The sequence below is a fragment of the Sceloporus undulatus genome, chromosome 2, assembly GCF_019175285.1.
Source record: "Sceloporus undulatus isolate JIND9_A2432 ecotype Alabama chromosome 2, SceUnd_v1.1, whole genome shotgun sequence".
Taxonomy (NCBI): Eukaryota; Metazoa; Chordata; class Lepidosauria; order Squamata; family Phrynosomatidae; genus Sceloporus; species Sceloporus undulatus.
In genome coordinates this window covers 295734011-295751421 of record NC_056523.1, presented here as the reverse complement: position 1 = coordinate 295751421, position 17411 = coordinate 295734011, and the positions used below count along the sequence as shown (strand labels likewise).

Sequence of the window (17411 nt, the reverse complement as noted above, 5' to 3'; positions counted from 1 at the left end):
TAAGCACCACAGTTCTATATGATCTGTTATTTTATGCAATTTTACATCTACCTAGCTACATAGTACAGGTGCTAAGAAACCTCTTCACTAAATTACGAAGGTATGTAACAGGACACCAGCAAGAGCATCTGGTGCACAGTGGTATGCAATGTTCATTTGTGCACAAGGCACATAAATGTTACACAACTTCAAAATTCTAATTCCTGCAGACATAGGTCCATCTACAAAGTCTTTAAGACCCAACAGGATTCTGACCCAGAGTTTTTTATTCTTTACATTAGGAATAAGGGAGCAGTGAAAGAATGCACTGGTTAAACAATGTGTTCTGATTTCATAATTCTACTTTAAAGCATGCAATAGTGCCACAATCATAACTACATAGGGATCACATCCATAAGTCTGATTCCACCATAACAACAAATCAATACAGCCACCAGAGCAAAAGAAAGAAAGAAGAACAAGAAGACAGTTAACCAAGCATCATAAAAATTGCATTTACATTTGTTGTTGTTATGTGCCTTCAAGTTGTTCCCAACCTATGGTAACCCTAAGGCAACCCTATCATGGAATTTTCTATCATGGCAAGATTTGTTCAGAGAAGGTCTGCCACTGACTTCCCCTGAGGCTGAGAGCATATGACATGCCCGAGGTCAACCAATGGATTTCATGGCCGAGCTGGGAATCTAACCCTGGTCTCCAGTCATAGTCCAACACTCAAAGCACTTACATTATATTCCTGTAATAGTATACTCATCTTAAAGAGATGAGACTCAACATGCTAATTGATTGGATGATAGACCACATATGATTGTAGCTGAGGCCCTGTCCAGATCGGCACTTTGGGCTGGCTGAGGGATGGAGTTGGGGCGTAGCATCTCCATGATGCACACCCTGACTCTGCCCCCAGGGTGCCATGATGCCGCATGCCACTCCACATGGAGGGCGGCATCATGGCACTCCTCCAGCGCCGTGGATAGGCCAGATCAACTGACTGCCGTAGCCCTGATCCAGCTAGGGAAGGGGCGGCTGGAGGCCACCCGTTCAGGGCTGTATGTACAGCCCCTGAGTTATTGATGAAATAAAAGAAGACAAAACTGTAGCAAACATGTCTCTTTTTTCCCCAATTCCCCCAGCTCTTTAGATTCTGCAAGTCAGCCTTACTCAAAGAGCAACTCCCCACATATTGTCCAGCCAGTGTTGAAATAAAAAATCTCGCAGTATTTTTCATGGTCTTGTAATTTCTAACTGTGAAGGCCCCAGCAATATAGCAATAAGCTCTTTGTGAATAAAACATTTCCATTTACCCCTTCAAAATGATTAATAATAATATAGCCCCTCTAAGGTGTCACTCCTTGTTGCGTTATTTTCTTCACAAAATAATAATAATAATAATAATAAATTTTTTATTTTTATACCGCCCTTCCATAGATCAGGGCGGTTGACAGCAAAATATCAAACAACATATACATCAGGGTTACAAACAATTACATACAAACAGAATAAAAACCCCGTTAGCCAGTCCTCTTTGCCACAGAAGAGGAAGGGAGGCCCACTGGACTTTAATCGGGGAATGCAAGCTGAAATAGAAAGGTTTTTAGGTCCTTTCTAAATTGGGCCAGGGAGGTGGCCGAGCGGAGCTCTGTGGGCAGCATGTTCCAAAGGGCTGGGGCGGCAATGGAAAATGTCTTCCTCACGGTGGAGGTCAACCTAGCCCCTGGCACCTTAAGTAGTTGCTGCCCAGATATTCTGAGGGTGCGGGACGGAATGTACGGGGAGAGGCGGTCCTTCAGGTATCCTGGGCCCAAGCCATTTAGGGCTTTATAGGTCATCACCAACACCTTATATTGTGCCCGGAAGCGAATAGGCAGCCAATGCAGATCTTTAAGCACCGGTGTAATATGGCTGGCCCTGGAAGTTCCAGTGACCAGCCTGGCTGCCATATTCTGTACCATTTGTAGCTTCCGGGTTTGGTATAAGGGTTGCCCCATGTAGAGTGCGTTGCAGAAATCCAATCTCGAGGTTACCAGAGCATGTACTACCGTTTCAAGGTCCCTCTGGGCCAGGTATGGGCGCAGCTGGCGAATAAGTCGAAGCTGATAACAGGTGTTCTTGACCGTCGCATTCACCTGAGCAGTCAGGTGAAGCGACGAGTCAAGAAGCACCCCCAGACTGCGCACAGAGTCCTTCACAGGGAGCGTGACCCCGTTCAGGACAGGTGGAACTACCGCCATTCCTGGACCAGGGGAACCTATCACAAGTACCTCCGTTTTCTCTGGATTCAGCTTGAGTCGGTTTTCCCTCATCCAGCCCATTACTGACTCCAGACAGGCCACGAGAGGAGAGACACCATCCCCGGTCACTGCATCAGTCGGAGACATAGAGAAAATTATTTGGGTGTCATCAGCGTATTGATAACCCCGCGCCCCATGACTCCGGATGATCTCTCCCAGCGGTTTCATGTAAATGTTAAATAGCATGGGAGACAGAATGGCTCCTTGAGGGACCCCAGTTATAAGGGCCCTCTCATCGGAGCACACGTCTCCCAGCTGCACCATCTGGGACCTCCCAGAGAGGTAAGACCGGAACCACTGGAGCGCAGTGCCCCCGATTCCCACCTCTGCCAGGCGTCCCAGAAGGATACCATGGTCTATGGTATCGAAAGCCGCTGAGATGTCCAAGAGCACCAACAGGGACACGCTTCCCCTGTCGATGCCCAGACGGAGATCATCGACCAAGGCGACCATGGCCGTCTCAACCCCGTAACCCGCCCGGAAGCCAGTTTGAAATGGGTCCAGATAATCCGTTTCATCCAAGACCGCCTGAAGCTGGATTGCAACCGCCCTCTCAATCACCTTCCCCAGCGAAACTGGCCGATAATTGTTATGTACCAGGGGGTCGAGGGAGGGCTTTTTTAATAAAGGTTTTACTATGGCCAATTTTAGTTCAGATGGAAATTGCCCTTCCCTCAAAGATGTGTTAATAATCCGGCGTAGCAATAAAGTTACCGCCGGTCCCCCCTGGGCCGCTAGCCATGAGGGACAGGGATCGAGAGAGCAAGTTGTCTTCCGAACACTTCCGAGGATCTTGTCCACATCATCGGTACTTACCAACTCAAACCGATCCAGTTTAATGGAGTCCACGGAGGCTCTGGACGCCTCTACTCTAGGTTCTGCTTGAATGTTGGCGTTAAGACCTTCGCTTATCCGAGAGGTTTTATCCACGAAGAAGTTATTAAATTGGTTGCAGCAGGCCTTAGAAGGTTCAAGGATCTGGTTCGGGGCAGGAGGGAGCTGAGTTAGCTCCCTCACCACCCTGAACAACTCTGCTGGACGAGACTCCGCGGACGCGACACGAGCACCATAGAACGAGTTCTTAGCTGCTCGTATCGCCTCTCCGTAGTCCTCTAACAGTTGGTCTAGGAGAGCCTTGTCGTCTAAGCGAAGGTGTTTCCGCCAACGGCACTCTAGCCGTCGCAGTTCCCGCTTCCTCGCCCGGAGATCTTCCGTATACCAGGGCTTACGTTTGGAAGCGGGCCTGAGAGGGTGCTTGGGAGCGATACTGTGTATAGCCCTAGAGAGACCGGTATTCCAAATACAAGTCAGGGCATCAACAGAGTCGCCGTCACTTCCAACCATGTACCCCTCTAAAGCTTCCTGGAACCTTTTGGGTTCCATCAGCCTTCGAGGGTGGACCATCCTAACAGGTCCGCCACCCCCGGTAATTCAAAATGAATTACTCTATTCCATCTTCAGACAATGCAGCCTCATGTGATCTATCATACCAGTTGCACCACAGTCCTGCCAACAATACAGTGAAATATTACTATTTATAATGCAGTTAAAATAAATTTGCAAATTTATTGGGGAGAGAAAGATATAGCATGAATTCAGATGGAGAATGAAGATTCCTCTTTGTTTAACAATTTATTGTATGGCTACATTTCTATAAAGGTAAACTAAATAGTATTATCAACCTCACATTTTTTGGCAATGAGGAACGCACAGAAGACTTACTCCAATGTTTTATCCCTTGCAGTGTGCCCTTTTTATTGCTTATTTGAGTTCTGAATGTGGAGGCAAATATAAACAACATGAAAGATGAAAAGAGAGAAGATTGTATAGGATTAAAGGCTTATTTATAATGGGTAAAGCATTATCATTGGAATAGATTTTCACAAAGCTGTATGATTTTAAACGGGTGATTTCAAAAAGCACCAGTTTGGTGTTTTTCTAATTACTCACACACAGGTACCAAGAGCCCCCCTTTTCAACAATTAAAGGGCTGATATCTAGAATTTAGATAAAGATATAATTAAATAAACATATGAAAGAGGGTATGGTACATGAATACTGTGGGACCTTTACCTCAATTTTTCTCTTTCAGAAAAACAATGAGTCAAAATATGGTCCATGCCACTTATAAATCAGTATCAAGCCTCATTTAGGAAATGTATATTTCATACTATTCACAGATGGCTTTTAATGCCAGTTAGAACCTCTATAGACCAGCATTTTATGCCATGTACTCAACTGCCCGGCTGGGGACATCACGGCACAACGTTTAAACATGCTGCTCCAAAGCAGCGCCAAAAAGCCACCACCACTGTGGGTAAGGCGTGAAAAGGAGCCACTTTTTGAGGCTTCTTTTTGCACTGTGGAAAGGCCAGATCAGGACTGTGGCGTGCGGTTGCCGCGGCCCCCATCCGAGGCTTCTTGGGGCAGCACGAACCAGCCCCTTAGGGACCATCTGTTGAGCCCTTTAAATTTCACAGATTTTATTAAATGTTTTTCAACTATTTTAACATTGTGCTGATTTATTTGTGTGGATTTCCCCCACTTTTTAATTATAATCGTTGGCTGAGACACTGCCTGGAAGATGTAGCTGTGATGCACTTTAAAAATAATGCAATCCTACCAACTGTAGTACTTTTGTGGTGCTGGCAAGCAGGGTGCTGAAGCATGATGCATCAAGCCCCTTCCCACAAGTAGAATGCAGTACAACATATACTAATAGACATTCCCGTGGAGTCCTGTCATAACTTCTTGTCACACCACAGATCACAAATGGGAGGGGGCTGGACATGTCATCATGCAGCACCCCGTCCACCAGTGCCTCAGAATTCCTTTGGTTGGTGTGGATGCCTGGTTTTTATAATATGAAATAAAACAATTTCTAACATTGCAGTTGATAGGAGATGTGAGCATAAATTGTTTGTGATTAGATTTTGTTCTGTCTTGTTCTTGCTATGAAAGGGTTGGAGACTTGTGCAGCACCCAAGATCATCGACAGTAAAATAGAGGAGAGTTCAGAAGTTCCTATTTTAGAAGACACCTCATCTTCACCAACAGACATCCAGCAACATTTATGCCAGGTTTCCACAGATATTGAAAACACAGAGAAGTACGTAGTATTTCTAATTTGAGCCAATTAAACTTTTTTCCACTTAAATTTTAGCAAAAATGCTACATATGTGTAAGTAGTCTTTATCAATTCATACTTTTGTTCAGTGAGGAGTGTGGGCTATACAATCAGCTCCCCAACACTAAGAGACACAGATTGGTTTTTTTGTGGGGGTTTTGGGCTACATTGGTATGTCATTACTAGAACCTTGGGCTAGCAATGACATACCAATTGTTTGTGCCAGTAGCTTTTGTCAGATTGCTGTTGATAAAAAAAGGTGGAGTTAGAATGACAGACTTCAGTCCTTCAGCTTCTGCTCCCCAGATAGGCACTATTGCTGACTAAATAGGACTAGACACCTGGGCAGTAGTGGGACAGGAGAGGAGACTAGGCTGAACCAGAGAAAGAACCATTTATGGCATAGTCAAAATTCTACCAAATTTGTTTATTAGAAATATAGCTAACATACTTAATACGCTGATACATGTATGTTTAAAATGACAAGTGGCATTCAATCGTCCCTCTGTATCCATGGATTCTGCACCCACAGATTCCACCAGCCATGGCTTGAAAATATCCCCCCCCCAAAAGAGAAAGAAATCCAAAAAGCAAAGCTTGATTTTGCTGTTCTTTATAAGGGCCACTATTGTACAGTACATGCCAGTGGCACCCAAACTTTGGTCTTCCAGATGTTTTGGACTTCACAACCCAGAATTTCTGATAGCTGACCAAGCTGGCTGGGGCTTTTGGGAGTTGAAGTCCAAAACACCTGGAAGACCAAAGTTTGGGAACCACTGATATATGCCATTGTATATAGTAGGACATCATGATGTCAGCCTGCAACCAAACCCCAGCAGATACAAAGGGCCCACTGTACTGTGATTTATTTTATAGGCCTGGGATTCTATATTTATCAATTCATTTTGCATCCATTCTTCACTTAGACTTAATAATTGTTAATTGCTACTGACTGTTGCTTATTTAGCTGCAGTTCAGCATGGCTCAGTGTAGCGTGGTAGTTCCACATGTGGACCTATGTTATAGTGATATAGTGATATCACCACCCCCAACAAACCATGAAACTCCACTTCTCATGTGGCCATGGGAAGTCGGCAAGACTGTCCGAGCATCTGGCTGTGTCTCATAGTCAGGCAAAAAATGAGTACAGCAGCTGTGAGGTCCAGAGTCTTTCAGAGGTTTCAGCACTGGTATAACCGTGTTGTATCTGGTTACAACAATGGGAATCCACTTTTACCAGTTCTGGCTTCCAAAAATTGCAAACCTTGGTATTACCTGTATGAAAATACCAAGTTGGGCATCACCACATGAAGCATTGCTCGAGAATGATTACTTGTTGAAGGAGACTTGGTTTATCTATAAAGATCTATTGAAACACCATGTTAATAAGATTGAATTAAAATAATTAGAGATCAGAAGTGAAGGAAAACAGTGCAGTTGGTTGTTATATCTTGATAACGTGCATTACAATACACTGCCTTTTATTTATTAAATATTGAAATTTATGTCCTCCCTTTCTATAATATATTCAAGTCTTCTTATAGCACAATGAAAATTCACTGGCATCATTAGAAATAAAAATCATTTGAATCTACAGAAAAATCTAAAAGCAGAATTAAAACATAAGGTATGAACACAAAAGCCCTGGTGGCGCAGTGGTTAAATGCCTGTACTGCAGCCATTCACTCAAAACCACAAGGTTGCGAGTTCAAGACCAGCAAAAGGGCCCAAGCTCGACTCAGGCTTGCATCCTTCCGAGGTCGCTAAAATGAGTACCCAGACTGTTGGGGGCAAATTAGCTTACTTGCTAATTAGCTTACTTGCTGTTCACCGCTATGATCTTTGGAATAGCGGTATATAAATAAAACATATTATTTTTATTATTATTATTATTATTATTATTATTATTATTATTATTATTATTAAAAGTTATCTGGATTCAAGCTAGTTTTACAGTTAGTTGAACATGAAAAGTGAGGAACCTGTGGCTCTCCAGCTTTTGTTACACTTCACTTTCCTTCAGTCCCAGCACCCCAGGCAATAGTGAAGGATGATGGGAGTTGTAGTTCAGCAACATCCAAAGTCATAGGTTCATTACTCCCATCAAAGCAAGCAGTGATGGGGACAGACAAACTCTCCTTGAGAAACTGTTCAGAAAATCTTGACTGCTATAACTGAAAAGTACCTGTCTTTGCTATCCAAAACAGATAATTGATTCCAGTTAACAGTCTTACATGGTCTGTGTTAGAGAGGATGCTGAACAGTGTACATATGCTGTTTGATGAGTATTTATGAATAGGTGTTAATAATCTTCATAGTTCTCTCATTCTTCCTCCCTAAACTTTAATTACTGATCATGTTGGTAGAAGATATTTATACAGGCTGAGTCTCCCTTATCCGAAATGCTTGGTTTGGATGCTGGATTTTTTATTTTATTTTATTTTATTTTATTGATTCTGGAATATTTGTATATACTTAATGAAATATTTTGGAGATGGGACAAGTCTAAACACAAAATTCATTTATGTTTCATATACACCTTATATACATAGCTTGGAGATAATTTTATGCATAATATGTTTAATAATTTTGTGCATGAAACAAAGTTTGTGTACACTGAACCATCAGAAAGCAAAGGTGTCACTATCTCAGCTGTCAATGAAGAAAATTTTGGATTTTGGAATTCCAGATAAGAGAGACTCAACTTGTTCTTAGGTTAATGGTGTTTCTAATTAGACTTGTATCACTTGTTCACTGAAAATTTTGGGAATTCCTCAGTTCAATTGTAGAATCATTCTTGTAATCCTGAAATATGCAGATTGTTTTTATTTATTTTTTAAAAATCTGAAATCATAGAAGCATTCTTGTAATCCTGAAATATAGGAGGGATTTTTATCTAATCTTAACTAATATTTATTATATTTCATTAGTTCTTTGGTTCATTTCTGCAGGGATATGAGAGAAATGAAAAACCTTTTAAGTAAACTCAGGGAGACTATGCCTTTGCCACTGAAAAATCAAGGTAAGCTTTTCTTTTCATTTGTAATAAGTGGATATTTAAGTGGTCAAGCACAGTTTCTTTCAGGAATGGAAAATGAATGCCTTCATATGTTAACACAGAAAATGGTTGGCACTTATAAATGTTCCACTAAAACAATTATACAGTACAACAGCTGCCTGTCATTCCAGGAAGGGTCTTCCATCTACTTATTCATACAGATATAAAGCTTTCTTTATTTTGTTCTCATTCAAAGACTAAAAAATTCATGTTTTCTCTGTGCTGGATGAAATTATGACTGGCATCCTGTTGGTTAGTACCAACGTTTGTACACCCATTCAATATATTGTTGAATGTTGAGTCAACATGTAGGTAAGACCCATTGATTCATTGGGTCTATGGGAGTCCAGACTAACAACAGAATTTAGGCCTTTGTATGCTTTTGCAATTTTCAATTATTTTTCACATTTGAAAGGGAGCATTTGTGTAAAAAAAAAACACTTACATGAAAAACTTTGTTTTTTGTCTAAATACCGTAACCAGAATCCTGTGACTGACATGTTTGCACACCCACATGTGTGTCTCTTTTTCAGTGGAGCACAATTATTCTCTAGCACTTTGTGACCCATCCAAAACCTCCTACACACACTCACACAGAGCTGTCAAGCAAGGGAGAAGCCTTTGTTGCTGCTTACCAATAGAGAAGGGAGGAAGGGGGAAATAGATCAAACAGCGTAGTCTGAGGGGGATAGGAGAGTGTATGCCACCGGAGAGTGTGCTTTCATATCCTTCCCCCTCTAAGCCAAGATAACCATTCTTCATTGCTTTCTTCCCCTCCATTCCCTGCTGGTAAAAAGAAGCAGCTTGAGTGGCATGTACCCTTCTATCCCAGGCTTTACAGCTGCAATGTGGGAGGTAGATTTTGGATGAGGTGTGAAAGGCTAGAGTATAGCCCTATGCAACCTCCAAATACATCGGTTTTCCTCTGCAGAACCTCTCAAAATGGAAAGAGGTAGTGATATCTGAGGTATTTGGGCTTGTGCTAGGGTAACCATTGTCTGGACCATGTAGTTGCCTACCCCTGCTGTAGGGCAACATAGGCAAGTGTAAACCATAAACAGGATTCTGTCCGTTAGGCAATGATTCTGTTCTCAAACTTTAGATGTTATGCAGATCATGCATAATTGAATATAGTTCTATCATGTCTCTCTTTCTGTTCCTAAACTAAAGGCTCAGAAAGAGCTATCCTTCTAGAATATCTTGCTTGGTTACTGTTTTCTGTAAATGCTTGATTTCTGCTTGGTGTAATTCTGACTTCTTCTTTAAAAAAAAACTTTACAGATGATAGCAGCCTCCTCAACTTGACTCCGACTCCTTATCCATTAGTGCGGAGACGGAAGCGGCGATTCTTTGGACTGTGCTGTCTTGTCTCAAGCTAGATGACCCAATACAGAAGTGCACAGATGATTAACAGCCAATACAATTTGACCTTTATCGGGATAAACCTAAATGCTCTAAGTGATTGTGTATGTTTTCTACACTGCCCTAATTATATTTCTTCCCTCCTTTTTGAAAGTTTTACAGTTGTTGCTGATGAGAACCAAATCCAGAATCCAATTTAACATTAAAAATATTTTTAAACTTTTTTTAATGCCATACTGCATGTCCACTTTAAACCATTGTGTTATCAGATGCAAATATTTTAATTATGAAATAAAACATGCAGAGGTTTTTTTAATTTAGTGTAAAAACCACCACTGATTGTGTACAGTACAATACTTATGACTATAGCTCTTGCTAGTATGATGTTAAACTATTTGAATATATTCTATTAAACAATCCTAATCCATAGAAAACTATTTAGAACAGCAAACCTATGCTCAAATTCTAAACAGCTAAAATAAACAGAGCCAATATCTTAAGAGAACATGCACAAACTCTCCTATTGCTTTTTGTGCTCTCATTCATATTTAGTCTTCCACTCTGTATCTCAGCTTATATGAATCTCCATAAATACAGTATCTTAATTTCTAACTCACAAGCAACATAACATTGATATGTTGTTCCTGTAAATATCAGATAATTATATCTACATATTGTACAATGCATAGAAATAGCTAATTTACTTTTTAACCCCAGCCTCCACAAATGTATCTATTTCTACTTTGGGAAGAAAGGATTTCAGCATTTAAGAAATGGTGTAGGAAACAGTAAAATCCACAGATTTAAAGCAGATTATCCCATTTTGTTTCCATTAAAGGTTGAAGCATGGTGTCTGAACATCAACTTAGTGTTACTGCTTATAGGGCATGCCAGATGTAGCTCTACTTGTAAAATATTAAACATTTTACATTGTTAATAAATATTTTTAGTTAAATTAAAATACGTTTCTTTGGTAATTGTATTGCTGAATATCATGAATGACTTCCCCAAATTTCATTTGACTGACTACTCTGTTAAAATCCTACCAGAATTAATGGTTTCCTTTTTGTTTCACTTCCATATATGCAAAGCATCAAGAGATGAAAGCATAATTTCCAGCAAAGAAGTGATGAGAGGTGGAGTGTTAATCCTACTTTTGCCTGCTACGTTTTCTCCTTCATCTCATCTCACACATTTCCCCTTTTGTCTTGGAATATAGCAAAAGAGAGAGTTGAACCTGACAGATGAAGGAGCTTATCGCTCCCCTTAAATAACCCAGTTTACCTCATGCGAATTCAAGCCTAAATCGGGAAGCAGCAAGGATTTTACCACCAAAGCTACTGGGTGAGTGCAGCCCAGGTCCCAGGAGAGCTTCAGTGGCCTTATTTCGAAGCCGGGAGCTTTCCGACTTGGAAAAATGGCCACCGGAGCTCACCTGGGACCTGGGCTTCAGCTGGGCTGTACTCAGCTGGTGGCTTCAGTGGCAAAATCCTTGTGGTAGGACCCAGCTACCTCCCAATTTAGGCTTGAATTCAGATGAGGTAAAACAGGTTATTTGAGCGGAGCAATAAGCTCTGAAGTGAGTTACAGATGGAAACTCTGTATGGCTTCTGCCCTTTTGTGTTTAATTTAGACTAGAGCAACACTGTCTAGGCACATCTGAGTCCTTGGAAGATGGTTTTTTTCAGCTTTCAGCCTTGCAATTTTTAGATGGATATCCAGGTTGACCAATGTGGGTTAGTTGATTGACTTCAAGGTTAGGCTGGAGAAAGGGTGTCAGATCATGTTATTTCATCTGTATGATGGATTCTTATTTGAGCACCACTTCAGTCACTCAAAGGAGCAATAACATCACATATTAATCTATTAATCCCAAAGTCAAGGAAGGTGAAATCCCAGCCCACAGAATCCTCGGGATGAGGGCCCTATCAGAAACTCTATCCCCACATAAGGAAATGAGGGTGGCACAGGAACTGATCCAGTGAACTGAGACCAAGGCTCCATTGCTTTGGTCCTCTCTTGCCTCCACTACATGGGAAATCTGACGAAGGAAAGAAATGGGCTACCTATTCAGCTGGCACTTTGAGGCTCAGGTTGCTTCACTTCTCCTCTGTTTTTTCCCCAAACAGTGACATGGCTAATGTGGACTAGAGCAGCACTATCAAGTCAAGTCTGAGTTCTTGGAAGCCTAGGGTGTCGCAGTAGTGGCTGGCCTTTTATACAGAAAAAGAAACTCCTTCCAAATGGGAAGCCCAATCCTCTACTGAGTCTCTAGTGATAGGTAAAGAGAAGTTTGTGCAGCAAGAGATTGTGTAACAATATCCTTTGTGGCATATTCACTCCTATGCTTTCCCCATCACGATAAAAGCAAGAGCAGGGATGTGTTCCTACTGGCCACCACCACCCTTCATGTTCTATTTGTAGCATTTGCAGCAAAGAACCTGTTATACGTGTGGAGGCTCCCTATGTGATCTTTCCACTTCATGATCAGAGTTCTAATTAATGTGTAGAGTAGGCTGGCTATTGCAAAGGTACATTCCTGACATATAGATGGCAGACTGTTCATTGTGGAGTAACACTGCAGGCACAGTTTCACCCTCTTCCTCATACAATGGGGGATGCATGTAACAGTAGTTTCAACATCCAAATACAGCTATCAGAGCTTGAAAGGGTTAGGGTGGACTACAACTCACACTGACCAAGCTGGATGGGGGACTCTGGGAGCTGAAGTCCCCAAAAGTATGTTTTCCAAGCTCTGAGCTAAAGTACTGACAAACTGGAACAGATCGCTTAAGATTTGCTGTACACTGGTACCCCGGGATACGAATGCGCCGCGTTACGAAATTTCCGGGTTACGAAAAAAATCCATTAAAAAAAACTGTTCCGGGTTACGAAGGTTATTTCGGGTTACGAAAAAATTTTTGGTGCTTTTCGGCGCTTTTTCGCACCAAATTGCGGCTTTCGCTATTAGCGCCTATGGGGCTTCGGCTTGCGAATGCTTTTCGGGTTACGAATGGCGCCGCGGAACGAATTAATTTCGTAACCCGGGGGAGCCCTGTACTTGTTATTTAACAGCATTGGATTACAGAAAATCTACTCAGATGTCCCACTCTTTTTGAGGGAGCATAGTAAGTGTATTTAGGATCACAACTGCAAAATGTTATGTATACAATGATGCCCAGACACAAGGGGATAGATATATGGTCCATAGTCCCTTTAATAAACTCATCTCTCTTTACCTTTCCTTATTATCCACACCACATAGCCCTTTGACTATGATGCAACAACATGGTGATGGGAGTCAGAGGAGACTGGCTTACATTCAGTGAACCTGAGATAGGAAGAGGTGGCATCTCCCATCCCAGCTTCCTTCTCATTCCAGATGCATGCTTCAGTGGGTTAGTATCTTCCTGCTTCCCCATGCTGTGATCCAATTCCTTCCTTCTTTTACCCCAACAGTTTAAAATAAGGTTTTTGTTTTTGTTTTTAAAAAAATTAAGCGCCAAATTACATGTTTAATACACCTGTGCATCTGGTCCTCAGTTCCTCTTTCCACCTGCAATTTGCTCCTGTAACAAAAAGATAATCCTTTTCATACATATCCTTCCACCTAAGTATTATAAAAACTGCAGCACAAGCTAGAAGATAAATGTATTACATCAGTCAATTTAATACACATTATTCTTATGCAGTGAGCAAGTAAAAATGGTGCACAAGAAGGCTACAGAAGAAGAAAAATCTTCTAGATTCTTTGTGTTAGATGAATTATTTCAGTGTGAGTTCTGATGGGAAGAAATTATTCAGGGGGAGAGGGAAGAGAAAGTTTGCACAAATAGTCAACCTATTCACCCCAGTGTAGAGTAGCTGAATTTAAATTGTGCTGAAAACCCTATACAACTATTATCTAAATAGTTATACCAATAGTTTACATCTAGCCTTCTGTCTTATCTCTTACACCATATATTCTATACTGTATAAAATACACCAGATTATCCTCTATGCTTCATAGATTTCTTCCCAAGCCACAAAGTTGGCAACTGTATACTTTTGGCCTATCACAAATCATTTGTATGTTGCTGATGACACTAGAGATCAATATTTTTGATAGTCCTTGCTTGCTGCTCTATCACTTGCAATTACCATCATAATAAGGAAAGCATTTTGGTAGATGAGGACTGCACAAGTTCATAATAATCAACATCTCTAGAAAATAAATCAAATAATGCATTACTGATCAGTGGTCATGCAAAAAGAAACTTCATTATGGTCCCTTTCATGTTCATCTCTAGGAACTCTATAAGATGGTTTGACAGCAATGGCTAGAATCTATACATACATTCCCTGCCCCCCCCCCAGCACTATTGATTCCTAAAGTTTTTAAGGAAGCCTGAGGGGGTTATATTTTGGGGTTCAAACACTAAAGGAATATTGGAACTAAATCAGACTGGCACATATAGGAATAAATAATATTAATGATGACTTGATATGTATACTGTATATATTATATGCATCTGTTAACATGCTTAAAAGTTTTAAAATAAATAATTAAAAAACAGTAGCTATGATGTAAATGACAGCTAGTGTGCTGTAGAAGTTTGAGTGTTGGATTACGACTCTGGATACCACAGTTCAATTCCCTGCACAGCCATGGAAACCCACTGGGTGACCTTGGGCACGTTACATACTTTCAGCCCCAGAAAACTTCTAGATAGGTTCACCTTAGGGCCATCATAATTCAGAAGCAAATTGAAGGCACACAACAACAATAAAAGGATACAAAGAAAATAAATCAATAAACAAATCAGCTGTGTCTATATATGCAAACCTACTGGATAAGTATGTATCTCTTTCTTTACACCAGGGGTGGGCAGCTTGTGACCCTCTAGATCAGTGATACCCAAACTCTAGTCCTCCAGGTGTTTTGGACTTCAACTCCCAAAAGCCTTGGCCATCTTGGCCAGTAGTCTGCAATTCTAGGAGCTGAGGTCCAAAACACCTGAAAGGTCAGAATTTGGGAATCACTGCTCTAGATGCACTGCAACTCCCACTGTCACTCTCTACTGTCTAAATTGGCTGGGGCTGGTAAAGGTTACAGACCATGAGAATGCTCTTTCAAACGCACTGCAGAAATAACCTACACCTATCAGGAACTCATCTCCTGATGATTAACTGTCCTTGATGATGTCTCATCCGACTATTCTGGACCACCAACTAGAAATCTGCAATGTGAGAGAATGGCCATAGGTTGTAGCAAGTAGTTAATGGTTAACTGAAGTTTGCAGTGACAACTTGACATTTTCTTCACAGTTGCAAATTCAAGGATAGGTCAGTAACCAACCCAACTAAGCACAAACTCATATTCTAAAGGTATTCCCCATTGACAAGGTGGTCAAGTCGTGTCCGACCATAGGAGGAGGTCCACATTTCCGTTACTAAGCCGAAGAGCCAGCATTGTCAGAGACTACTCTGTGATCATGTGGCCAGCATGACTGCACAGAACACAATGATTTATTCTTTAATTTAGATTCTTCTTTATTTAGATAATGGCAATGTTGATAAGAAGACTTCATTTATGAACAAAATAAATCCTGAAAGTGAAAGAAGGTGATGTTGTATATCACAATAGAAGAAAAAAGTCTACTTCAGTATTTTCTTTTTAATATTAAAGCATGCTTACCTCATTGTGAAAGTATATACCCCATACAACCCAAGGTGAAACAGTTAAGAAGAGCAGTATGCATCCAGAGAGGTAGAAAACAGGATAAAATAGCAGGATAATTCCATTACAATGTATAAAGAAGGCCAGGAAGGTGAGTTTTTATAAAAGAAGAGAATGTATTTGAGACCATTACAAGTAAGTATTTCTGGGGCACATTTGTGAAGAAAAGAAAAACCTTGCATCTACTGGCTTTGAAATAATAACAGGCAGAAGCCTACTGTATTTACTTACATAAAGAATTTTTACCCAGCCCTACAACTGAACAAAGTCTCTCAAAGGACCTTACAGTATTAGTGCTAAGATAGTCCCATCTAAAGCATGACATGAAAGAAAAAGCAACAGGAAGAGAGGAGGAAAAAGAAAATGGTGGACATTAGTACTTAATGGTGCAGTGGTATGAGCACTGGACTATGACTCTGGCAATCAGAGTTCAAATCCCTGCATGGCTGTGGAAATTGACTGGGTGACCAGTCACATTCTCTCAGCTTCACAAGAAGGAAAAAACAACCCACCCCCCCAAATAAATCTTGCCACAAAAAACTCTGTGAAAGGGTCACCTTAGGATCCCCATAAGTCAGAAATGACTTGAAGGTACACAATAACAAAACCATCTCATCAACTGAAATTTCTCAGAAGTGGCTGCAATGCAGTTGAATGTTAATATTATGGAGTGTGGGCACAGCCTACATGGTCTGCCAAAAATTTGTTATTGTTGCACCCATCCTTCCATCAAGACAAACATTGGAAAGGTAATGTGAACAGACACTATGGGATACACAAAAAGAAACCCAGAATGAGAAGAGCTGGCATCGTGACCATCCTGTAAGTCAATGTAACACAGCCAGAAGCTGGTGCACTCACGTAGTGGTGCAGTGGTTAAATGCCTGTACTGCAGCCATTCACTCAAAACCACAAGGTTGCGAGTTCAAGACCAGCAAAAGGGCCCAAGCTCGACTCAGGCTTGCATCCTTCCGAGGTTGCTAAAATGACTGTTGGGGGCAAATTTGCTTACTTGCTAATTAGCTTACTTGCTGTTCACCGCTATGAGGGAGGGCACTGTCTCTTCCTGTGAGGGAGAGAGCAGGCTGGCCTGAAGAGACAGTGCCCTTCCTCCGTAACTGTCATCCTTGGTCCTGTGAGGGGGAGAACAGGCCGGCCTGAAGAGACAGTGCCCTCCCTCCGTAACTGTCATCCTTGGGCCTGTGAGGGAGAGAGCAGGCCGGCCTGAAGAGACAGTGCCCTCCCTCCGTAACTGTCATCCTTGGGCCTGTGAGGGAGAGAACAGGCTGGCCTCAAGAGACAGAATTCTTGACTGTATATTATATTGTAACATGTTTAAAATGTATATTCCCTTTGAACTTGGAAACCGCTTTGATCTCCCAGGAAAAGCAGTATAGAAATAAATATTATTATTATTATTATTATTATTATGATCTTTGGAATAGCGGTATATAAATAAAACAAATTATTATTATTAGTGGGTGCTGCTGGACTTTTGCCACAATCTTGTTGCTCATGTATAGCTCAGAGGGCCTCTCATGACCCCATTGTCTCCAGAGCACAAGGTTCTTCTTTTCCTATTAGGACAGTTTGCTCTTGTGGTACCTGTGAACAGTAGCCCAAGTGCTGAAAGCAGCAATAAATCCAAACAAAAGGTCCCCTTGCTGTCATACAGTGGGACTTCAATATCTGCGGAATTGTCATCTGTGGTTTAAGCATTGTAGACAACAAATGGGCCCTACAGCAGATCAAGCTGGAAATCTCCCTGGAAGCCAAAATGACAAAAGTGAGGCTGTCGTACTTTGGCCACATCATGAGAAAGCATGACTCATTAGAAAAAAAACAATGTTAAGA

The 17411-nt window shown here is 41.3% G+C and overlaps 1 protein-coding gene across 4 annotated transcripts in view; it reads left to right on the top strand.

Annotated features, from left to right (window-relative positions):
• LOC121924305 (regulator of G protein signaling 7 binding protein) overlaps positions 1 to 10799 on the top strand; it is a 73244-nt gene extending 62445 nt beyond the window's left edge. For all 4 annotated transcript variants that reach the window (XM_042455646.1, XM_042455648.1, XM_042455647.1 and 1 more), the window contains 3 exons: positions 5253 to 5400; positions 8370 to 8440; positions 9758 to 10799. In XM_042455646.1, coding sequence (XP_042311580.1) covers positions 5253 to 5400; positions 8370 to 8440; positions 9758 to 9855 — 317 coding nt within the window. In that variant the 3' untranslated portion in view covers positions 9856 to 10799. The remainder of the gene's footprint in view (positions 1 to 5252; positions 5401 to 8369; positions 8441 to 9757) is intronic.
• Positions 10800 to 17411: the final 6612 nt, after the last annotated feature.